Source organism: Aphelocoma coerulescens, chromosome 25 (genome assembly GCF_041296385.1).
Source record: "Aphelocoma coerulescens isolate FSJ_1873_10779 chromosome 25, UR_Acoe_1.0, whole genome shotgun sequence".
NCBI lineage: Eukaryota > Metazoa > Chordata > Aves > Passeriformes > Corvidae > Aphelocoma > Aphelocoma coerulescens.
Window position 1 is genome coordinate 1247962 of NC_091038.1, and position 24729 is coordinate 1272690.

The following is a 24729-nucleotide window of genomic DNA, read 5'->3' on the forward strand; positions in this document are numbered from 1 at the left end:
AGCTTTTCCCCCTTTCCCCGTCCCTCCATCAATCCAGGGAAAAGCGGCTCCCGCCCTCCTCCTCCTCCTCCTCCTGCCCATCTGCTTCCCGGTTTTCCCTGGCTCTTCCCGGTTTTCCCTGGCTCTTCCCGGTTTTTCCCTGGCGCCGGGATGCGGGGAACTTTCCCCCCCATTTTTCTCCGCTTTTCCCCCCTTTTTCCCCCATCTTTCCCCCCCTTCTCCCCCCCAGGAATTCACAGAGATCCTAAAGAGCCTCTTCCAGCCTTTCCAGGCTCCTTTTCCAGCCGGGAATTGCAGCTGGAAGGGCCGGGATGAGCTCCTGGGAATGGGGAAGAACCAGCCCCGTTTCATTCCCTTTTTTTCCCCCTTTTCCCCCCCGTTTCCCCCCCCCCCCGTTTTTTCCCCCTTTTCCCCCACCGTTTTCCTCTTTTTTCCTCCCTTTTCTCCATTTTTTTCTCCCTTTTTTTCCTCCGTTTTTTTCCCTCTTCCCCCCCCCCTTTTTCCTCACCTTCTCCCTCTTTTTTCCCTCATTTTTCTCCCGTTTTTCTTCCCTTTTCCCTCAATTTTCTCCCACTTATCCACAGAGATCCTAAAGAGCCGCTCCCAGAATTCCCGGCCGCCTTTTCCAGCCGGGAATTGCAGCTGGAAGGGCCGGGATGAGCCCCAGGAGGTGCCCAGGGTGGCAAAGGACAAATCCAGGGGTTTTCCCCCCTTTTTTCTTCAGTTTTTCCTCCTTTTTCTTTCTCCAGTTTTTCCCATTTTTCCCTCATTTCCCCCCCCCCCCTTCTCTACCCAGTTTTTCCTTTTTTCTCTCCAGTTTCCCCCCCATTTTCCCCATTTCCCCCATTTTTTTCTCCAGTTTTTTTCCATTTTTTCCATCTTTTCCCCCATTTCCCCCCCATTTTTCTCTTTTTTTCCTCGTTTTCTCTCCACTTTTTTCCCCATTTTCTCTCCAATTTCTCTCAATTTTTATCCCATTCTCCCCATTTTTCCCCCCATTTTTCCCCCATTTTCCCTCTTTCCCCCCCCATTTTCTCTCCAGTTTTTGTCCCATTTTTCCCTTTTTTTCCCCATTTCTCCCCATTTTCTCTCGTTTTTCCCCAGTTTTCCCTCCTCCCTCCTCCCCCCTCCCCCCCGGGATCCCTAGGCTGCGGATTTGGGATTCGGGACCGTCCCGGGGCTTCCTCGGGATGTGGATTTGGGATTTGGGATCGTCCCGGGGGTTCCTCGGGATGCGGATTTGGGGCTCCGGCAGGTTCGGGGTCTCCATCCCTGGAGATTCCCAAGGAATCCTTGGAAGCCGCTCCCGAGGTTCCTGAGGCCGGGATCGATCCCAGGCTGGGATCGGAGCTTTTCCCACCTGGAAAACCCCGGGATCCGCTCCCGTTTCCCTTTTCCAGGCGCCCATCCCGGGGCCTTTTCCACGCTCCAATTCCCGCCGGAATCCCTCGGGAATTTGGGATGGGAACAGCTGGGGACGGAGATCCAGGGAAAAGAAAAAACCGGGATTGGCTTCCCGGGGGAGGCTCCGAGGACATTCCAAGGGATTGAGGGGAGGGCGGGAATTCCCGGATTTTTTCTGGGATGAGCCCCCACCAGCTCCCCTTGGAATTCCCGGCCCTTTCCCAGCCCTGCTCCTCCTTTTCCATGGATTATCCGGGATCCAAATCCCGCCTCTTTCATCCATCCCATCCCAACCCCAAATCCCGGCTTTTCCTCAGCCCAAACCTCCCAAATCCCCAAATTCCCAGCGTTTTTTCCCTTTTTTTTTTTGGCTCCAGTGAAGAAAAACCAGGAAAAAAACCCCCAACCCCAAAGAAGGCGGGAAGTTGGGAATTCCATGGATTTATTTATAATATTTACAAATGCCAGGGAAAAAGGGGATCTGGGGATTCCCAGGGATCCTCCAGGACATTCCCAGGCTGCCCTGGGATTCCTCACAATTCCCAAAAAATCCCCCCCCCCTTTATCCTTCCTTGATCCGGATTTTGGGAACAGCTCCGGCCCGGGAGCCTCCCAGGCTCGGGAGAAGGGATGGATCCAACCCGGAATTCCGGGAATTTCCCACTCAGGGAACCAGGAATTTTGGGAATTTCCCACTCAGGGCAGCGGATCCAACCCGGAATTCCGGGAATTTCCCACTCAGGGCATCGACTCCAAGCGGGAATTTTGGGAATTGGCCACTCAGAGAAACAGAAATTCGGGGAATTTCTCACTCGAGGCATCGAATCCAGGCAGGAATTCCAGGAATTTCCCACTCAGGGAACCAGGAATTCTGGGAATTTCCCACTCAAGGCGCCAGATCCAACTGGGAATTCTGGGAATTTCCCACTCAGGGCACCAGATCCATCCGGAATTCCGGGAATTTTGCCCCCCAGGACGCCATTTCCCGGGAACGCCTCCGGCATTTCCAGGGCTCGGGAGCTCCGGGCGGAATTCCCGGCGGGAGCCGGGGGGATCCCGGCTTTTCCAGGCGTTGCCCACGGGCGTCTCCCGGACCCTCAGTAGCCGGCGGAGCCGGGATCCGCCGGAATTCCGAAGAGCAGCGCGGCCTTGGCGTTGATGAGGAAGGTGCAGAGCAGGGACAGGAGCAGCACGGCCACGCCCAGGGCCAGAGTCAGCAGCTGGGAACGGGAACGGGAATGGGAACGGGAATGGGAACGGGAATGGGAGCGGGAATGGGAATGGGAATGGGAACGGGAACGGGAATGGGAGCGGGAATGGGAATGGGATCGGGAATGGGAACAGGAACGGGAATGGGAATGGGAATGGGAGCGGGAATGGGAACGGGAACAGGAACGGTCAGGAGAGGGATCGGGATTGGGATCAGGATCGCTCCAGGCTCCCTCCCTCCCTCCCTGTCCCATTCCTGGTGTTCCTTCCCTGTCCCTGTCCCATTCCCAGTGTCCCATTCCCGGTGTTCCTTCCCTGTCCCTGTCCCATTCCCAGTGTCCCATTCCCTGTCCCCTTCCCTGCCCCATTCCCGCTGTTCCCAGTGTCCCATTCCCGCTGTCCCATTCCCAGTGTTCCCCGTGCCCCATTCCCAGTGTCCCCTTCCCTGCCCCATTCCCGGTGTTCCCTGTCCCATTCCCAGTGTCTCATTCCCAGTGTCCCATTCCCAGTGTTCCCAGGGTTCCATTCCCAGTGCCCCATTCCCTGTCCCATTCCCGCTGTCCCATTCCCAGTGTCCCATTCCCAGTGTCCCATTCCCAGTGTTCCCAGTGTCCCATTCCCAGTCCCATTCCCGCTGTCCCATTCCCAGTGTTCCCTGTCCCATTCCCAGTGCCCCATTCCCAGTGTCCCATTCCCAGTGTTCCCAGTGTCCCATTCCCAGTGCCCCATTCCCTGCCCCATTCCCGGTGTTCCCATTCCCATTCCCGCTGTCCCATTCCCAGTGTCCCATTCCCAGTGCCCCATTCCCGGTGTTCCCATTCCCATTCCCGCTGTCCCCTGGGTGTCCCCAGGCTCACCTCGAGCTCCCTGCTGGCCACCAGGAAGATCCGAGCCCGGATGTCCTTCCAGCGGCTCTCGGTCCACGTGGAATATTCCCGGGAATCCCAGCGGCGCAGCTCGAAGGCCGGCGACAGCGCGGGGGCCAGGCGGGAGCCGGAGCGGACGCAGCCGGGGAGGCGGGAGCTGGAATTCCCGCCGGGATCCAGCGGGCCCTGCACCCACCAGTACTCGTAGAGCTGGGAAAAACGGGAATTAGAGCCGGAAAAATGGGAATTAGAGTGGGAAAAATGGGAATTAGAGCCGGGAATTTGGGATCCAGGGAGCCCTGCACCCACCAGTACTCGTAGAGCTGGGAAAAACGGGAATTAGAGCCGGAAAAATGGGAATTAGAGCCAGGAATTTGGGATCCAGCGGGCCCTGCACCCACCAGTACTCGTAGAGCTGGGAAAAATGGGAATTAGAGTGGGAAAATGGGAATTAGAGCCAGGAATTTGGGATCCAGGGAGCCCTGCACCCACCAGTACTCGTAGAGCTGGGAAAAACGGGAATTAGAGCCGGAAAAATGGGAATTAGAGCCAGGAATTTGGGATCCAGCGGGCCCTGCACCCACCAGTACTCGTAGAGCTGGGAAAAATGGGAATTAGAGTGGCAAAAATGGGAATTACAGATGGGAAAAATGGGAATTAGAGCCAGGAATTTGGGATCCAGGAAGCCCTGCACCCACCAGTACTCGTAGAGCTGGGAAAAGGGGAGTTAGAGTGGGAAAAATGGGAATTAGAGTGGGAAAATGGGAATTACAGATGGGAAAAACGGGATCCAGCGGGCCCTGCACCCACCAGAGCTGGGAAAAGGGGAGGTAGAGCCGGAAAAATGGGAATTACATGCAGGAAACCCGGGAATCCCAGCCAGAAAAACCAGGAATGCCAGCAGGAAAACCGGGAATGCCAGCAGGAAAACCGGGAATGCCAGCAGGAAAACCGGGAATCCCGGCTGCAATCCAGGCTCCATCCCAGCTCCCGCTTCCCTCCCTGTTGTCCCCCCAAGGAGGCGCTTCCCGCGTTTCCTGCTCTTCCTGCTTTTCCCACTTTTCCCATTTTTTCCCACTCTCCCCGCTATTCCCACTTTTCCTGCTCTTCCCGTTTTTCCCACTTTTCCCGCTTTTCCTTCTCCTCCCACTCTTCCCACTTTTCCTGCTCTCCCCACTTTTCCCCCTTTTCCCACTCTTCCAACTTTTCCCACTCTTCCTGCTTTTCTTTCTCTTCCCACTTTTCCCACTCTTCCCGCTTTTCCTGCTCTTCCCGCTCTTCCTGCTTTTCCTTCTTTTCCTGCTTTTCCCACTTTCCTCACTTTTCCCACTCTTCCAACTTTTCCCATTTTTCCCACTTTTCCTGCTCTTCCCACTCTTCCCACTCTTCCCACTTTTCCTTCTCTTCCCACTTTTCCTACTCTCCCTGCTTTTCCCACTCTTCCCGCTTTTCCTTCTTTTCCTGCTTTTCCCACTTTCCTCACTTCTCCCACTCTTCCAACTTTTCCCGCTCTTCCCACTCTTCCCGCTTTTCCCGCTCCTCCCTTTTCCCACTTTTCCTACTATTCCCCCTTTTCCCACTCCTCCCCCTTTTCCCCTTTTCCTGCTTTCCCCCACTTCTCCCCCTTTTCCCCCTTTCCCCTTTTCCCGCTTTCCCGCCCTCCCGGCTGCCGGGGCCTCACCTCGGGCTGTGCTCCGGGCGCTTTCCCGGGATTCTGGCAGAGCTCCCGGGACAGGCTGACGCGGGTGCCCGTCAGGTTGGCCAGCACCAGCTGCACCAGCTGGGTGGTGTTGGCAGGGCTGGACACGGCCACGTAGTGCTGCGGGAAAGGGCCTGGGAAAGCGGGAAAAACGGGATTGGGAACGGGAATTCCGGGGGATGGGAATCACAGAGGAAAAATGGGAATGAGAGTGACGAGAAACGGGGATTATGGGTGGGAAAAATGGGATTGGGAACGGGAATTCCGTGGGATTGGGGTTAGGGGATCCCAGCCGGGCCAGGCTGGACACAGAGGGCTGCGGGAAAGGGCCTGGAAAAGAGGGAAAAGTGGGATTGGGAACTGGAATTCCGTGGGATGGGGGTTAGAGATGGGAAATGGGAATGAGAGTGACGAGAAATGGGGATTATGGGTGGGATAAACAGGATTGGGAAGGGGAAGCACAGGGGGAAAATGGGAATCACAGCTGGGATGGACACGGCCACGTAGTGCTGCGGGAAAGGGCCTGGGAAAGCGGGAAAAACGGGATTGGGAACGGGAATTCCAGGGGATGGGAATCACAGAGGAAAAATGGGAATGAGAGTGACAAGAAACGGGGATTATGGGTGGGAAAAATGGGATTGGGAACGGGAATTCCGTGGGATTGGGGTTAGGGGATCCCAGCCGGGCCAGGCTGGACACAGAGGGCTGCGGGAAAGGGCCTGGAAAAGAGGGAAAAGTGGGATTGGGAACTGGAATTCCGTGGGATGGGGGTTAGAGATGGGAAATGGGAATGAGAGTGACGAGAAATGGGGATTATGGGTGGGATAAACAGGATTGGGAAGGGGAAGCACAGGGGGGAAATGGGAATCACAGCTGGGATGGACACGGCCACGTAGTGCTGCGGGAAAGGGCCTGGGAAAGCGGGAAAAACGGGATTGGGAACGGGAATTCCGGGGGATGGGGGTTAGAGATGGGAAATGGGGGGGATTATGGGTGGGAAAAACGGGATTGGGAACGGGAATTCCGTGGGATTGGGGTTAGGGGGTCACAGCCGGGCCAGGCTGGACACAGAGGGCTGTGGGAAAGGGCCTGGAAAAGAGGGAAAAACGGGATTGGGAACGGGAATTCTGAGGGAGAGGGGTTAGAGATGGGAAAAGGGGGATTATGGGTGGGAAAAACGGGATTGGGAACGGGAATTCCGTGGGATCGGGGTTAGGGAATCACAGCCAGGATGGACAAGCACCTGGAAAAGCAGGAAAACAGGGATTGGGAATGGGAATTCCGTGGGAGAGGGGTTAGGGAATCACAGCCAGGCCAGGCTGGACACAGAGGGCTGTGGGAAAGGGCCTGGAAAAGTGGGAAAACAGGGATTGGGAATGGGAATTCCATGGGATCGGGGTTAGAGATGGGAAATGGGGGATTATGGGTGGGAAAAATGGGATTGGGAATGGGAATTCCATGGGATGGGAATCACAAAGGGAAAATGGGGATGAGAGATGGGAAAATGGGGATTGTAACTGGAAAAATGGGAATTCCAGGTGGGAAAAGGGGAATGGCAGCTGGGAAATGCGGGATTCCAGCCCGGACAAAGGGAAATCTGGGATTTGCTTCCCTGCTCCCGGGGTTTCCTCACCCAGGATCCCCTTGAGGTCGGGTTTGATGAGGGATTGGAACCAGGAATTGTTGGAGTTGATCAGGAATCCGTAGAGCAGCCGCGTGACCTGGGAAAAAGCGGGAATTCCGTCAGGGAGAGTGGGAAAAGGGCCCTGGACAGGGGGGGATGGGGAGGGGCTCCCACGGGGAAAGGGGCTGGAATTCCATGGGAGAGGGGAGTGGGAATTGGGGATTCCAGCTCGGGGATCCCGGGAAAATTGGGGATCCCAACTCCAGGGACTCCAGGAAAATCTGTGATTCCAAGAAAATTGGGGACTCTAAATCCAGGAATTCCAAGAGAATTGGGGATCCCAGCTCCAGGGATCCCAGGAAAACTGGGGATTCCAGCTCCAGGGGTTCCAGGACAACTGGGAATTCCAATTCCAGGGATTGCAGCTCCAGGGACTCCAGGGAAACGGGAGATCCCAGGACAAGTGGGAATTGCAGCCCCAGCATTCCCAGTGTCCATTCCCAGTATTCTCAGTATTCCCAGTGTCCATTCCCAGCATTCCCAGTGTCCCTTCCCAGCATTCCCAGCATTCCCAGTCTCTGTTCCCAGTATTCCCAGTGTCCATTCCCGGCATTCCCAGTGTCCATTCCCAGTCTCCATTCCCACCATTCCCAGTCTCCATTCCCAGTGTCCCTTCCCAGCATTCCCAGTGTCCATTCCCAGTGTCCATTCCCAGTCCCCATTCCCAGCATTCCCAGCATTCCCAGTCTCCATTCCCAGTCTCCGTTCCCACCGTTCTGGGATCCGCCTGGATGCTCTCGGTGCCCTCGGTTCCCCCGGCGAGCGTGAACAGCGCCCGGGCGAGCAGCGTCGCCACCTGCGCCAGCGCCTGCGGGAAAAGGGGGGAAAAGGCGGGAAAAGGGGGGAAAAGGGCCGGAAAAGGGTGGGAAAGGGCGGGAAAAGGAGGGAACAGGGTGGGAAAAGGGGGGAAAAGGGCGGGAAAAGGGCGGGATCAGCCCCAGCCATTCCCGGGAAACAGGCGGAAAAGGGCAGGAAAAGGGTGGGAAAAGGGCGGGAAAAGAGCCGGATCATTCCCAGGAAAAGAGCAGGAAAAGAGCCGGGATCATTCCCAGCCATTCCCAGGAAAAGAGCTGGGATCATTCCCAGCCATTCCCAGGAAAAGAGGCTTTTCCTCCCTCTCACCATTCCCAGACTCCTCCCGGCTCCTTCCCACCCTCATTCCAAACTTTTTCCCTCTCTCCCCATTCCCCAATCCCTCGGGATTCACTCCCAAGCTTTCCCCTCTTTCCCCCCCATTCCCTTCCCATTCCCAAATCCCTTTCCCACCTTTCCCCATCCCCCTCCCGGATCCCGAATCCCAGGAATTCCCAGATCCGGAATCCCAGGAATTCCCGGATCCCCAATCCCAGGAATTCCTGGATCCCAAATCCCAGGAATTCCTGGATCCCCAATCCCAGCAATTCCCGGATCCCCAATCCCAGGAATTCCCGGATCCCCAATCCCAGCAATTCCCGGATCCCCAATCTCAGGAATTCCCAGATCCCCAAATCCCAGCAATTCCCGGATCCCCAATCTCAGGAATTCCCGGATCCCCAATCCCAGGAATTCCCAGATCCCAAATCCCAGGAATTCCCAGATCCCCGAATCCCAGCAATTCCCAGATCCCAAATCCCAGGAATTCCCAGATCCCGGCCACCTTGGCCGTGTCGGTGACGAATTCCAGCTGCTCCTCGGGCGTCAATCCCTCAGGATAACGGATCCCGATGTTCTCGGCGGTGTCGTAGAGGCTCTGGAAATACCTGGGAATGAAACCAGGGCCAAATCTGGGAATTCCGGGAATTCCATCCCACAGGGAAAAGGTAGTCCCCGCTGGAAAAGGGCTCCAAGTGCTGCCCATTTCCGAGGAATTCCCGAGGATGGATTGGAATTGGCTCTTCCAAAGCTTCTCCCCTTGGAATTCCAGGGATTTTTCCTGGCTCTGGTTGGAATTTCGGAGCCCATTCCATGAGCTGGGCAGGGAAAATGTGGGAAGGAAAATTCCCGGCGGGATTGGAGGGATCCAAGGCGAAAGCTGGGATTTGGGATTGCAGGGATTTGGGAATGGTCATTAATTAATGATTAATTGCTCATTAATGACTGATCCCGGCCAGAATTCCAAGGCAATTCCAGCTGGGATTCCCAGATTCCCGAGGCCCCCGACATTCCCAGGAAACCTGGGATGATCCCAAAGGGCTCCCAGAGCCGGGATTTGGGATTCAGGGAAGCTCCTCCCTGCGGAGATTCCCACGAAACGAGAAAAGCTGGGAAAGGGGAGAGCCCAGGGCACATTCCAGGATTTTCTGGGGATCCAGGGAAGCCGGAGGTGGGAATTCCATGGGGAGTGGGGGGAGCAGCAGGAAAAGGGGAAGGGATTGAGGTGGAAAAATGGGAATTCTGGGCAGGATATCAGGAAAGAATTCCTGGAGAGAGCTGGGAGAGGCTGGCCCGGGGAATTCCATGGATTTCCCATGCATTTTCCATGAATTTTTCCATGGATTTTCCATGAATTTTTCCATTGATTTTCCATGGATTTTCCACGGATTTTTCCATTGATTTTCCATGGATTTCCCATGGATTTTCCATGGATTTTTCCATTGATTTTCCATTGATTTCCCACGGATTTTCCATGGATTTTCCATGGATTTCCCATGGATTCTTCCATGGATTTCCCATGGATTTCCCATGGATTTCCCATAGATTTTCCATGGATTTCCCATGGATTTTCCACCCCTGGAAGCACCGCAGGATCCCGGGATTGTCCCTGCCCACGGATTGGCATCGTTGCGATCCCGGCATTCCAGGCTGGGAATGGGACAATTCCAAGAATTCTGGGAACTCCGGGAATTCGGGAAAGGCCGATCCCTGCCCCGTTCCCACTCCAGATCCGAGAATTCCTCCGGAAAAGCCGGCTCGGGGTCAGGCAGGGTCAGGAAAAAACCAAAACCCTCGGAATTGGAGAGGAAAGATCCCAAAAATAAACGCAGGGAAGAGGCCGGGAGCGGCCTCGGGAAGCGCAGCTGCGGCTCCGGCGCCTCCCGGGCTCCGGGCCAGGAATCGCTTCCCAAAAAAAACCCCGGAATTCTCTCGCCTGTCCGAGCGATTCCCTCGCGCTCCTCCGAGCATTCCCGGCGTTCCCACGGGAGGGGGGGGGGAGAGCCTGGGAAAAATCCCGGAGTTTGGCTGGAAAATCCCTGGAATTGGGCCGGGGGTGGAGGTTTGGGAATGGGAATTTGGGATCAGCCCCGGGGGGGTTTGGGATGGGATTCCATTGGGAGCTGAAATCCCCTGAGAAATCCCAGAATTCTGGGATGGAATTCCTTTGGAAAGGGTGAAATCCCCTTAAAAATCCCGGAATTCTGGGATAGAATTCCATGGCAAGGGTGAAATCCACTTAAAAATCCTGGAATTTTTGGGATGGAATTCCTTCGGAAAGGGTGAGATCCTGTTAAAAATCCCGGAATTTTGGGACGGAATTCCTTTGGAAAGGGTGAGATCCTGTTAAAAATCCTGGAATTTCGGGGATGGACTTCCATAGGGAGGGTGAAATCCCCTTAAAAATCCCAAAATTTTGGGATGGAATTCCTTTGGAAAGGGTGAGATCCTGTTAAAAATCCCGGAATTCTGGGATGGAATTCCATAGGGAGGGTGAGATCCTGTTAAAAATCCTGGAATTTCTGGGATGGAATTCCATGGGAAGGGTGAAATCCCCGGATTTGGGGGGGAAATCCATGGAATTGTGTCAGTGAAAGGTTCAGCGGCTCTTGGAAAACGGAACCCGGGATCATCCTGGGGTTTTCTGGGATGGGATTCCATTGGGGGAGCTGAAATCCCCTGAAAAATCCCGGAATTCTGGGATGGAATTCCACTGGAAAGGGTGAAATCCTGTTAAAAATCCCGGAATTTTGGGATGGAATTCCATGGGGAAGCCGAACTCCAGCTGGAAATCCCCGGCTGTTTTGGGCTGGGGAGTCCCGCGGGGAAGCCGCAATTCCCAGAATTCCCGGAATTCCCGGTGTTAACCCAGTGTGGAATTCCCTGAATTCCCAGGGGGGTTTACCTGTTGTGGAATTCCCGGCGTTCCCGGTTTTTCCCCGTGACAGAATTCCCAGTTTTTCCCGGCATTCCCAGTTTTTCCCCAGTTCCCGTGTCTCACCTGTTGCGGAACTCGGCCCGGTGGTCGCTCAGCACCACGCCCGGGAGGCGCCGGGAGCGCAGGAAGCGCTGGAAGGACGAGGGCGGGAGGGGCTGGGAAAATCCCGGCTCCCGCAGGGAAACGCCGGAGCCGGAGGCGGAGCGGAGCAGCGCGGCCACCAGAGCACGGACCTGCAGGGAATCCGGGAATCCGGGATCAGCCGGGATCCGCTGGGATCCGCCGGGATCAGCCGGGATCAGCCAGGGCTGCGGGACTGCCGGGGAAGGAGAAACCCTGCAGGAAATCCTGGAATTTTGGGGCGGGATTCCCTTGGAAAAGGTGAAATCCTGTGGGAAATCTTGGAATTTTGGGGTGGGATTCCCAGTGGGATTTGGGAGCGGAGGGGATTCCCTTGGAAAAGGTGAAATCCTGCAGGAAATCCCGGAATTTTGGGGTGGGATTCCCTTGGAAAAGGTGAAATCCTATGGGAAACCCTGAAATTTTGGGGTGGGATTCCCTTGGAAAAGGGCATTTGGGATCGTCCTGGGGTTTCTGGGATGGGATTCCCTTGGAAAAGGTGAAATTCTGTGGGAAATCCTGGAATTTTAGGGTGGAAAATCCCTGGAAAAGGTGAAATCCTGTGGGAAATCCTGGAATTTTGGGGTGGAGAATCCTTGGAAAAGGAGAAATCCTGTGGGAAATCCTGGAATTTTGGGGTGGGATTCCCAGTGGGATTTGGGAGCGGATGGGATTCCCTTGGAAAAGAATTCCTGTGGGAAATCCTGGAATTTTGGGTGGAAAATGCCTGGAAAAGGGAATTTGGGATTATCCCGGGGTTTGGGGTGGGATTCCCTTGGAAAAGGAAAAATCCTGTTAAAGATCCTGGAGATTTGGGGTGGGAAATCCCTGGAAAAGGGAATTTGGGATCATCCTGGAGATTTGGGGTGGGATTCCCTTGGAAAAGGTGAAACCCCACGGGAAATCCTGGAATTTTGGGGTGGAAAATCCCTGGAAAAGGTGAAATCCTGCAGGAAATCCTGGAGTTTTGGGTGGAAAATGCCTGGAGAAGGGAATTTGGGATCAGGCCGGGGTTTTTTGGGATGGGATTCCCAGGGGGAGTCACCTGCAGATCCATGGATTCGTTCCGGCGGGAGACGGGATCCGTGTGCATCCAGAGCACGGAGTCGTTGCGGAGAGAGACCTGGAAAACATCCCAGGGAGGGAAATCCCAGGAAAATCAGCCCCAGGATGGGAAATCCCAGGAAAAATCAGCCCCAGGATGGGAAATCCAGGGAAAAATCAAAGCTGAGATGGGAATTGTGGGGGAAAATCAAAGCCTGGGGGGGAATCCCAAGGAAAAATCAGTCCTTGGGTGGGAATTCTATGGAAAACTGAGCCCCTGGGTGGCAATTCCGGGGCCCTGGGTGGGAATTCCAGGGAATTCTGAGCTCCTGGGTGGGAATTCCAGGGAATTCCAGGCCCCCAGGTGGGAGTCGCAGGCCGGCGGATCCCTGGGAACATTTTCCCAAGATTTTCCTCAAGTTTTCCCAAGGTTTTCCCGGAGTTTTCCCGAGGTTTTCCCGAGGTTTTCCCGCACCTGGCCGAGCTCCAGGAAGGCTCCGATGTTCTCCAGGCGCAGCGGGAATTTCTCCTGCTCCATGTCAAAAACCATCCGGGAGCTGCCGATGTAATCGAAGGTCTCCTGGAAAAGGGGAAATCCCCGGAATTGTGGGGGAAGGGAGGGAAGAGGGGAGGGAAAAGGGGAGGGAAGAGGGGAGGGAAAAGGGAGGGAAAAAGGGAGGGAAAGAAAGGAAAGAAAAAGGAAACAAAAAACAGGGAAAGAAAGAGAAAAAAAGGAGAAAAAGAAAAAGGGAAAAAGAGAAATAAAAGGGAATAAAGGGGAAAAAGAGAAAAAAGAAGGAAAGGGGAAAAAGGGAAAAAAGAAAAAAATGAGAAAAAAGGGGGGTAAAAGGGGGAAAAAAGAGTAAAAAAGGGGAAAAAAGGGGAAAAAGGGGAAAAAAAGGGAAACGGGAAAAAGAGAAGAGGAAAAAGGAAAAAAAGGGGGAAAACGGGAAAAAGGGGGAAAAAAGGGGGAAAAGAGGGGAAAAAAAGGGAACAGAAGGGAAAGAGGGAAAAAAGAGGGAAAAGGGGAAAAAGGGAAAAAAGGAGAAAAAAGGGAAAAAAGAGGGGTAAAAGGGAAGGAAAAGGGGAAAAAGTGGAAAAAGGGGGGAAAAAGGGGAATGAAAGGAAAAGAAAATGAAGGCAAATGAAGAGAAAAACACGGGGAAAAAGGGGAAAAAAGGAAAAAAGGGAATGAAAGGAAAAGGAAAAAGCAGGGAAAAGGAAGGAAAAGAACCAGAAATGGAGCCAATCCCACCCAAAAATCAGGGAAAAGCTGTTCCCAAGGGCTGACCTGGGATCTGGGAGTGATCCCAGGGATCCAGGGGGTGATCCCAAGCATCCAGGGGTGATCCCAGGAATGCAGGGGGCGATCCCAGGGATGCAGGGGGCGATCCCAGGGATCCAGGGGGTGATCCCAGGAATGCAGGGGGCGATCCCAAGGATCCAGGGGTGATCCCAGGAATGCAGGGGGTGATCCCAGGAATGCAGGGGGTGATCCCAGGGATGCAGGGGGCGATCCGAGGGATAAAGGGAAGAAAGGGAAAGAACAGAGAAGAAAAAGGAAGGAAAACAAAAGGACCCGGAGCCAATCCCACCCGAAAATCAGGGAGAAGCCGTTCCCAAGGGCTGATCTGGGATCTGGGAGCGATCCCAGGGATCCAGGGGGTGATCCCAAGGACGCAGGGGCGATCCCGAGGCTCTCACCCCCTGGAAGAAGGCGAACAGGACGTTCCTGGGGAGCTGCTGGGAGCCCGGAGCCGCCTGCAGCGCCTCGGCCGCCGCCAGCAGCGCCACGAAGGAGCCCACGCAGGCCTCGGCACCGGGAGCCACGTTCCAGAAAAACGAGTGGCTGTCCAGCTGGGAAAACGGGAACAGCCGGATGAGAACGGGAACAGCCACAGGGAGAACGGGAACAGCCGGAGTCAGCGGCGCCGGAAAGCCGGGAATGACACGCGGATCCCGGGCAAGAACTGGGAATTTGGCACAGATCCCACCCAAAACCCCGGAAATTCTGCATGGATGTCACCCAGAACCACTGGGAACACCAATCCAGCCCCAATCCCACCCAAAAACCTGGGAATTCCAGCCCCAAATCCCACCCAGAATGCTGGGAATTCCGCATGGATCTTACCCAGAAACTGGGAATGCCAATCCAGTCCTGATCCCACCCAAAACCCCGGGAATTCTGCATGGATCCCACCCAGAACCACTGGGAACGCCAATCCAGCCCCAAATCCCACCCAAAAAGCTGGGAATTCTGTGCAGATCCCACCCAGAAACCTGGGAATTCTGCATGGATCCCACCCAGAACCACCGGGAATGCCAATCCAGCATGGATTTCACCCAAAACCCCAGGAATTCCGTGCTGATCCCACCCAGAACCACCAGGAAGACCAATCCAGCCCCAATTCCACCCAAAAAAACCCTGGGAATTCCCCACTGATCCCAGCCAAAACCCCGGGAATTCTGTTCAGGGAAAGCAATTCTGTTTTCCTGGTATTTTCCTGGGCTTTTCCCGGGATTTTCCGAGGGGGACGCACCCGTGTGGCCGCCAGGATCAGCTGCTGGCCGGGATCCACCTTTCCCGAGGAATTGATGGGATGCAGGGAGCTCCAGACGTTGTAATCCAGGAGGGGATCGCAGACGATCTCTGGGAACAGAGGGAAACATTCCAGAGGCTGGGATGGCTCCAAGGAAAAAGGGGAAAAGGGAATTCTGCTGGGAATTCTGGCCCGAAATGCATGGAAAAGAGGGAGGAATTGATGGGATTCAGGCTGGAATCCAGCAGGGGATCCCAAGGAATCTCTGGGAAGAGAGGAGAACATTCCAGGAGTTGGGATCACAGCGGGAATGAGGGAAAAAGGAGCATTTTTGGTGCCGCCGCTGAGCAAATTCTGTTCCATTTGAGGGGAAAAAGTGAATTCCTGAGGGAATTTTTATGGAAAAGAGACAGGAATTGACGGGATTCAGGGTCCTCCAGATGCACAGAATCTCTGGGAAGAGGAGGGAGTTGGGATCCAGGATTCCAGGAGTCGGAATCACAGCGGGAATGAGGGAAAAAGGAGCATTCTTGGTGCCGCCGCTGAGCAAATTCTGTTCCACGGGAGGGGAAAAAGTGAATTCCTGAGGGAATTTTTATGGAAAAAAGGGAGGAATTGATGGGATTCAGGCTGGAATCCAGCAGGGGATCCCAAGGAATCTCTGGGAAGAGAGGAGAACATTCCTGGAGTTGGGATCACAGCGGGAATGAGGGGAAAAAGGAGCATTTTTGGTGCCGCCGCTGAGCAAATTCTGCTCCATTTGAGGGGAAAAAGTGAATTCCTGAGGGAATTTTTATGGAAAAGAAACAGGAATTGATGGGATTCAAGATCCTCCAGACGCACAGAATCTCTGGGAAGTGAAACAAACCTTCCAGGAGTTGGGATCACAGCAGGAATGAGGGAAAAAGGAGCGTTTTTGGTGCCGCCGCTGAGCAAATTCTGCTCCATTTGAGAGGAAAAATGAAATTTCTGAGGGAACTTTTATGGAAAAAAGGGAGGAATTGCTGGGATTCTGGCTGGAATCCAGCAGGGAATCCCAAGGAATCTCTGGGAAGAGAGGAGAACATTCCAGGAGTTGGGATCACAGCAGGAATGAGGGAAAAAGGAGCATTTTTGGTGCCGCCACTGAGCAAATTCTGCTCCACGTGAGGGGAAAAAGTGAATTCCTGAGGGAATTTTTATGGAAAAGAGACAGGAATTGATGGGATTCAGGGTCCTCCAGATGCACAGAATCTCTGGGAAGAGGAGACAGTGGGGATCCAGGATTCCAGGAGTCGGAATCACAGCGGGAATGAGGGAAAAAGGAGCCTTCTTGGTGCCGCCGCTGAGCAAATTCTGCTAAAAACCAGGGAAAAAGTGAATTCCTGAGGGAATTTTTATGGAAAAGAGGGAGGAATTGATGGGATTCAGGCTGGAATCCAGCAGGGGATCCCAAGGAATCTCTGGGAAGAGAGGAGAACATTCCTGGAGTTGGGATCACAGCGGGAATGAGGGAAAAAGGAGCACTTTTGGTGCCGCCGCTGAGCAAAACCTGCTAAAAACCAGGGGAAAAATGGAATTCCTGAGGGAATTTTTATGGAAAAAAGGGAAGAATTAATGGGATTCAGGGTCCTCCAGACACACAGAATCTCTGGGAAGAGGAGGGAGTTGGCATCCAGGATTCCAGGATTTGGAATCACAGTGGGAATGAGGGGAAAAAGGAGCATTTTTGGTGCCGCCGCTGAGCAAATTCTGTTCCACGGGAGGGGAAAAAGTGAATTCCTGAGGGAATTTTTATGGAAAAAAGGGAAGAATTGATGGGATTCAGGCTGGAATCCAGCAGAGAATCCCAAGGAATCTCTGGGAAGAGAGGAGAACATTCCAGGAGTTGGGATCACAGCCGGAATGAGGGAAAAACGAGCGTTTTTGGTGCCGCCACTGAGCAAATTCTGCTCCATTTGAGGGGAAAAAGTGAATTCCTGAGGGAATTTTTATGGAAAAGAGACAGGAATTGATGGGATTCAGGGTCCTCCAGATGCACAGAATCTCTGGGAAGAGGAGACAGTTGGGATCCAGGATTCCAGGAGTCGGAATCACAGCGGGAATGAGGGAAAAAGGAGCATTCTTGGTGCCGCCACTGAGCAAAATCTGCTAAAAACCAGGGAAAAAGTGAATTCCTGAGGGAATTTTTATGGAAAAAAGGGAGGAATTGATGGGATTCAGGCTGGAATCCAGGAGGGGATCCCAAGGAATCTCTGGGAAGAGAGGAGAACATTCCTGGAGTTGGGATCACAGTGGGAATGAGGGAAAAAGGAGCACTTTTGGTGCCGCCGCTGAGCAAAACCTGCTAAAAACCAGGGGAAAAATGGAATTCCTGAAGGAATTTTTATGGAAAAAAGGGAAGAATTAATGGGATTCAGGGTCCTCCAGACACACAGAATCTCTGGGAAGAGGAGGGAGTTGGCATCCAGGATTCCAGGATTTGGAATCACAGTGGGAATGAGGGGAAAAAGAAGCATTTTTGGTGCCGCCGCTGAGCAAATTCTGCTCCACGGGAGGGAAAAAAAGTGAATTCCTGAGGGAATTTTTATGGAAAAGAAACAGGAACTGATGGGATTCAAGATCCTCCAGACGCACAGAACCTCTGGGAAGTGAAACAAACCCTCCAGGAGTCGCGATCACAGCGGGAACGAGGCAAAAATCACCAAAAATCTGCTAAAAACCAGGGGGGAAAAGCGAATTCCTGAGGGAATTTTTTCCCGGAATTGCTGGAAAAGCAGGAGAAGCCTACCTGGGTTGATGCTGAAGGTGCTCTGCAGGGAGCTGCGCCTCATGCAGGTGACGGTGCTGGCGGCCGCGTGCATGTGGGCCAGCAGCTGCATGGCACAGAGCGGGAACTCCGGCGCCGAGCCCGCCCGCGGAACGTTGTGAGCCTGGAAACACTGGGAGAAAAAAACACGGGGAAAGGTCAGAGCCAGGGGTTATCCCACAGAAACCGACGCTGAAGGGGGTCGGGGCTGTTTGGGGATTTGGATGGGGTTTTTTTGGGATTTTTTTGGGGATTTTTTTAGTGGGTTTTTAATGGGTTTTTAATGGGTTTTAGCACATTTTTAGTGGATTTTTCCAAATTTTTAATGGGTTTTTAGCAAATTTTTAATGGATTTTTACAGGGTTTTTTTATGGATTTTTATGGATTTTTAATGGATTTTTATGGATTTTAACAGATTTTTTATGGATTTTTATGGATTTTTAATGGATTTTTATCAGATTTTTAACGGGTTTTTACAGGTTTTTTTACGCATTTTTATGGGTTTTAACAGATTTTTTATGGATTTTTACGGATTTTTAATGGATTTTTACAGGTTTTTTAACGGATTTTTATGGATTTTTAATGGGTTTTTATGGATTTTAACAGATTTTTTATGGATTTTTATGGATTTTTAAAGGATTTTTAATAGATTTTCAATGGGTTTTTATGGATTTTAACAAACTTTTAATGGATTTTTACAGATTTTTAATGGATTTTTATGGATTTTAACAGATTTTTTATGGGTTTTTACGGACTTTTAATAGATTTTTATAAATTTTAACAGATTTTTTGCATTTTCCTGCGGATTCCAGAGTCAAAAGCCCCAAACTCCCATCCCATTCCTGCCCCAAACTCCCATCCCATTCCTGTCCCAAACTCCCATCCCATTCCTGCCCCAAACTCCCATCCCATTCCTGCCCCATTCCCTCCTCTTTCCCACCCCATTCCTGCCCCCTTCCCTCCCCATTCCCGCCCCCTTCCCTCCCCATTCCCTCCCCATTCCCACCCCAAATTCCCACCCCTTCCCTCCCCATTCCTGCCCCATTCCCTCCCCATTCCCTCCCCATTCCCACCCCATTCCCTCCCTATTCCCACCCCAAACTCCCATTCCTGCCCCATTCCCTCCCCATTCCCTCCCCAAATTCCTGCCCCATTCCCTCCCCATTCCTGCCCCATTCCCGCCCCAAACTCCCATTCCCGTCCCAAACTCCCATTCCTGCCCCATTCCCTCCCCATTCCCACCCCATTCCCACCCCAAACTCCCATTCCCACCCCAAACTCCCATTCCTGCCCCATTCCCTCCCCATTCCCGCCCCAAATTCCCGCCCCATTCCCTCCCCATACCCTCCCCATTCCTGCCCCATTCCTGCCCCAAACTCCCATTCCCGCCCCAAACTCCCATTCCCACCCCAAATTCCCACCCCATTCCCTCCCCATTCCTGCCCCAATCCCACCCCATTCCCTCCCCATTCCCGCCCCAAACTCCCATTCCCACCCCAAATTCCCACCCCATTCCCTCCCCATTCCTGCCCCATTCCCACCCCAAACTCCCATTCCCGCCCCAAACTCCCATTCCCACCCCAAATTCCCACCCCATTCCCTCCCCATTCCCTCCCCATTCCCGCCCCAAATTCCTGCCCCATTCCCTCCCCATTCCCTCCCCATTCCTGCCCCATTCCCGCCCCAAACTCCCATTCCCGCCCCAAACTCCCATTCCCGCCCCAAATTCCCGCCCCATTCCCTCCCCATTCCTGCCCCATTCCCGCCCCAAACTCCCATTCCCGCCCCAAACTCCCATTCCCGCCCCAAATTCCCGCCCCATTCCCGCTTTTCCCAGCACCTCTTTGATCACTCGGGTCTCGTTGGCGTCCTCCAGGAGGAAGATGGGGAAGGGGAACTCCTCGTAGGAGAGGCCGCTCCCCAACGGGTTCCAGACGCTGCCGTTGCAGTGCGAGAACTGCGGCCCGTAGTCCTCGGAGTAAACGCCTGGGAAACGGGGAATTGGGGAAACATGGGGGAAAAGTGGGGGAAAATGGGGGAAAATGGAGAGAAAGGGTGAAAAAACGGAGATAAAATGGAGAAAAATGGTGAAATAATGGAGAAAAACGGTGCAAAAATGGAGAAAAAATGGGGAAAAATGGGGGAAAATGGGGGAAAAATGGGGGAAAATGGAGAGAAAGGGTGAAAAAACGGGGAAAAATGGTGAAAAAATGGAGAAAAACGGTGCAAAAATGGAGAAAAAATGGGGAAAAATGGGGGAAAATGAGGGGAAAAATGGGGAAAAAATGGAGAAAAAACAGGAGAAAAAAGGTGAAAAAATGGAGGGAAATGGGGGAAATGGAGGAAAATGGGGAAAAAATGGAGGGAAATGGGGGAAATGGAGGAAAATGGGGAAAAAATGGAGAAAAATGGGAAAATGGAAAAGAGTGGTGAAAAATGGAGAAAAAAGGTGAAAAAATGGAGGGAAATGGAGAAAAAAATGGAGAAAAAATGGGGAAAAATGGGGGAAAAATGGAGAGAAAGGGTGAAAAAATGGAGGGAAATGGGGGAAAGTGAGGGAAAAGGGAAAAATGGAGAGAAAGGGTGAAAAAATGGAGAAAAAATGGAGAAAATGGTGAAATAATGGAGAAAAACGGTGCAAAAATGGAGAAAAAAATGGGGAAAAATGGGGGAAAAATGGGAGAAAAAAGGTGAAAAAATGGAGGGAAATGGGGGAAAATGGAGAGAAAGGGTGAAAAAAATGGGGAAAATGGAGAAAAAATGGGAAAAATGGAGAAAAGTGGGGAAAATGGGAAAAAACGGAGAGAAAAGGTGAAAAAATGGAGAAAAAATGGGAAAAAATGGAGAAAAAATGGAGAAAATGGTGAAAGAATGGAGAAAAATGGTACAAAAATGAAGAAAAACAGTGAAAAAATTGAGAAAAATGGTGAAAAAATTCAGACTGGAGGGAAAAATTCTGGAATTTTGGGATGGGACGGGATCTTAAAGATAATCTGGGGTAGCTTCCACCATCCCAGCTGGAGCCAAGATGGATTTGGGATGAGGAATCCATGGAATTCCCTGGGCCAGGGCCTCCTCACCCTCACAGAGAAGGATTTATCCCAATAATCCCACCTAAAATTCTCATCTTTCACTGCATTCCCGCTTTTCCTGGCACTGCATCCTTTGGGAAAAGTCCCTTCCCAAGGAGCTCACTCCAAAGCTGAACATTCCCAATTTTCCAGCCTTTTTTCCCAGCCCTCTTCCAAGCCAGATCCCCAATTTGAGATTCCAATTTCCCTCCCATTCCCATTTCCCTGAAATCCTTGGAACATCCATGCCAAGCCCACCCCTTTTCCTGCTTTTCCTGCTCCCAGGCAGGGAAGAACTGGGAATTTTTCCTCACCAAATCCATCGTTGGGACACTTCAATCCCGGGGAAAATCCTGGGGAAGGGGCGGGCGAGGCAGCGGCCACGGCCAGGCCGGAAATCCGGGGACTTCCCCTCAGCCGCATCAAAATCTCCCTGGAAAAGGGAAAACCAGGCTGGAATCGGGGATTTCTCCCCAAAGAACTGAAATCCAAGGAAAAATCAAGGAAATGAAGGAAAAATCCTGGGATTTTTATGTGGGAAGGACCCAAAATGCTGGAAAATCAACAGGAAGAAAATTCCAGGCTGGAAATTCAGGGATTTCCCCTCAGCTGCATCAAAATCTCCCTGGAGAAGGGAAAACCAGGCTGGAATCAGGGATTTCTCCCCACAGAACTGAAATCCACGGAAAAATCAAGGAAATGAAGGAAAAGTCCCCGGATTTTTATGTGGGAAGGGCCCAAAATGGCGGAAAATCAACAGGAAAAAATTCCAGCCACGTCTTTCCCGCTTTTCCCAGGGAAAGGAGCCCTCAGTCCATCCTGGGATTAATTCTTCCCTCTTTTTTAAAATCACAGCTCAATATTCCACAGATTTGACAGCGACCACAGAGCCAATCCCACAGAAAAAAAGAAGGAAAACCCAAATTTAGACAGGACTAAACCCACAAAACCCCAGGAAAACCAGGAATTCTCCAAGCCAGGAATTTGGGGGACAGGAAAAATGGGATTTTCTGTGGCAACTTTGGGGGTTCTGATCCCAAAAACTGACCTGGAGAAGAGATTCCCGTCCAGCAGGATCATGTAGGGGGGGTGGGGCCCTGTGGAAAGGGCCCATTCCAGGTCCTCCTCCTTCTCCACCACGTGGATCACGCCCGTGTCGCCGCTGAGCGAGGCTGAGGGGGGAGAGCGGGATTATCCCGCCAGAATTCCATGGAAAAGGTGGGATGGGGGATGAGGGATGGAGGGAGGAGCTGGGGGGTGGCAATGTGGGATTTGGCCCCTCAGAATTCCATGGAAAAGCTGAGGGATGGAAATGCGGGATCTGGCCCCTCAGAATTCCCAAAATTCCATGGAAACGCTGAGGGATGGAAATGTGGGATTTGGCCCCTCAGAATTCCATGGAAAAGCTGGAATGGGGGATGAGGGATGGAGAGAGGGGCTGGGAGGTGGAAATGGGGGATTTGGCCCCTCAGAAGTCCCAAAATTCCATGGAAAAGCTGGGATGGGGGATGAGGGATGGAGGGAGGGGCTGGGAGGTGGAAATGTGGGATTCGTCCCCTCAGAATTCCCAAAATTCCATGGAAAAGCTGAAGGGTGGAGATGAGGGACTGAGGGAGGGGCTGGCGGGTGGAAATGTGGGATTTGGCCCCTCGGAATTCCCAAAATTCCATGGAAACGGTGGGAGGGGGGATGAGGGATGAAGGAAGGAGCTGGGGGGTGGCAATGTGGGATTTGGCCCCTCAGAATTCCATGGAAAAGCTGAGGGATGGAAATGGGGGATTTGGCCCCTCAGAATTCCCAAAATTCCATGGAAAAGCTGAGGGATGGAAATATGGGATTTGGCCCCTCAGAATTCCATGGAAAAGCTGGAATGGGGGATGAAGGATGGAGGGAGGAGCTGGGCGATGGAATAGGGGATTTGGCCCCTCAGAATTCCATGGAAAAGCTGGAATGGGGGATGAGAGATGGAGGGAGGGGCTGGGAGGTGGAAATGGGGGATTTGGCCCCTCAGAAGTCCCAAAATTCCATGGAAAAGCTGGAATGGGGGATGAAAGACGGAGGGAGGAGCTGGGGAGTGGAAATGGGGGATTTGGCCCCTCAGAATTCCATGGAAAAGCTGAGGGATGAAAATGTGGGATTTATCCCCTCAGAATTCCCAAAAATCCATGGAAAACCATGGGAGAGAGATGAGGATGTTAGGGAAGAGCTGTGGGGTGAAAATGTGGGATTTGGCCCCTCAGAATTCCCAAAATTCCATGGAAAAGCTGGAGAGGGGGATGATGATCTTAGAGAAGAGCTGGGGAATGGAAATGTGGGATTTGGCCGCTCAGAATTCCCAACCCAGAAGGATTTTCAGAATGGGTTCCAGGAATTTTTCCCTGGAGCCATTCCAGAGGGATTTTTGGGAATGCCTGCAGCCATTCCAGAGGGATTTTTGGGAATGCCTGGGGCCGTTCCAGGCAGATTTTCAGGATGAATTCCCGGAATCCCCCCAGGGGGAATCTGGGAAAGGCTCCCAGCGAACGAGCCCGACATTCCCGGGATCACGCTGGGATTTGGGACACCCCGAATCCCCCCTCATTCCGGGCATTCCTGGGACCAAACCGGGATTTGGGACACCCCGAATCCCCCCCTCATTCCCGACATTCCCGGGATCAAGCCGGGATTTGGGACACCCCGAATCCCCCCCTCATTCCCAACATTCCTGGGATCAGGCCGGGATTTGGGACACCCCGAATCCCTCTCTCATTCCCAACATTCCTGGGATCAGGCCGGGATTTGGGACACCCCGAATCCCCCTCTCATTCCCAACATTCCTGGGATCAGGCCGGGATTTGGGACACCCCGAATCCCCCCCTCATTCCCAACATTCCTGGGATCAGGCCGGGATTTGGGACACCCCGAATCCCCCCCCCCATTCCCAACATTCCCGGGATCAAGCCGGGATTTTGGGACACCCCGAATCCCCCCCTCATTCCCGACATTCCCCAATCCCACCAACCCACAACCCCACGGATCCGGGCTCGGAATTCCACACCTTTCCCACCTTTCCCGACACCTCCCCACCCCAAACACCCCAGGGCTCTCCCGGGGAGCACCCGGAGGCTCCCGAACCCCCCCGGAATTCCCGGAATTCCCGGGATTCGCTCACACTGGCAGCCGATCTGGTGCGTGGCGTTGAGGAGCCGCACGCACGGCGCCGTCCGGTTCAGCGGGATGTAAATCTTCCTCTCCACGGAATTCCCGGCGCACGAGCCTGAGGGGGGGGGCACGGACCGGGATCGGCACCGGCACCGGGATCAGGATCCGGATCGGCACCGGGATCGGCACCGAGATCGGGATCCGGATCGGCATCGGGATGGGCACCGGGATCGGCACCGGCACCGGGATCGGCACCGGGATTGGGATCGGCATCGGCACCGGGATTGGGATGGGCACCGGCACCGGGATGGGCACCGGGATCAGGATCGGGATCGGCATCGGGATGGGCACCGGGATCGGCCTCGGGATCGGCACTGGCATCGGGATCGGCCCCGGGATCGGGACCGGGATCGGCACCGGGACCGGGATCCGGATCGGCACCGGGATCGGGATCGGCCCCGGGATTCAAAACTCGGGAATGACCCCCCGGGAAAAGCGGGAAAAAAGCGCTTCCCGGTTTTTTTTTGGGCTTCCAAACGGTCTAAAAGTTGGCAGAGGGAAGCTCCTGGCGGTTTTTAAGCCCCGAAGGGAAAGAAGGCGCTTCCCCGTTGGTTTTTTACCTCACGGCTGGAAAAGTTGGGAGAGGGAAAGGAAGGAAAAACTCTTCCCAGTTTTTGAGTCCAGAAGGGAAAGGAAGCGTCTTCCCAGGTTTTTTGACCCCCTCAGACGCTCCAAAAGTTGGGAATGGGGTGGGAGGGACAGGAAGAAGCTCAGGGAGACACCCCAAGGACCTAAAGGGGACCCCAAAAGTGTCCCCGGGAGGACACGACCCCTCCGCACCCATCAGGACCCCCCCCAAATCCCCCTTCCCCCCCTCCCTCAGGCCTCACCCGCCGCCAGCGCGGCCAGGAGCAGCGCTCGGAGCATTCCCAAGGAATTCCAGATCATTCCCAGAGAATCCCGGCCCTTCCCGGCCGCTCCCGCCTCCCTCAGCGCCGCCGGGCCCGGCGCCGCTCCCGCCGCCGCCATCTTGCCGGGGCCACTTCCGCAAAGGCGGCGGAAGCGGAAACGACCCCTCCGGTGCCGCTTCCGGG

The 24729-nt window shown here is 53.6% G+C and overlaps 1 protein-coding gene across 2 annotated transcripts; it reads right to left on the reverse strand.

Moving 5' to 3' along the window:
- Positions 1–1829: 1829 nt before the first annotated feature.
- NCSTN (nicastrin) lies at positions 1830–24675 on the reverse strand. 2 transcript variants are annotated; one of them, XM_068994996.1, is made up of 17 exons: positions 24526–24675; positions 23646–23750; positions 21543–21666; positions 20809–20927; positions 19264–19409; positions 17406–17556; positions 14636–14745; positions 13800–13952; positions 12571–12675; positions 12097–12174; positions 10995–11164; positions 8499–8601; positions 7575–7670; positions 6812–6899; positions 5161–5312; positions 3471–3689; positions 1830–2624 (listed from the first exon to the last, which is right to left on the reverse strand). In XM_068994996.1, exons 1-17 carry the CDS (start codon positions 24662–24664, stop codon positions 2502–2504), a joined length of 2181 nt encoding a protein of 726 aa, XP_068851097.1. In that variant the 5' UTR covers positions 24665–24675; the 3' UTR covers positions 1830–2501. The 2 variants fall into 2 exon arrangements, with proteins under 2 accessions (XP_068851097.1, XP_068851098.1); XM_068994997.1 differs by lacking the exons at positions 1830–2624; positions 3471–3689 and adding an exon at positions 3737–4077.
- Between the last annotated feature and the right edge of the window lie 54 nt (positions 24676–24729).

What these genes read in the sequence shown, in the direction of transcription:
- NCSTN (XM_068994996.1), bottom strand. Translation starts at nt 24,664, where the DNA reads ATGGCGGCGGCGGGAGCGGCGCCGGGCCCGGCGGCGCTGAGGGAGGCG. An exon ending in CCTTCCTGGAGCTCGGCCAG is followed by an intron (nt 12,175 to 12,570) that starts GTGCGGGAAAAC and finishes GATGTTTTCCAG; the next exon opens with GTCTCTCTCCGCAACGACTC. An exon ending in ACGAATCCATGGATCTGCAG is followed by an intron (nt 11,165 to 12,096) that starts GTGACTCCCCCT and finishes GATTCCCTGCAG; the next exon opens with GTCCGTGCTCTGGTGGCCGC.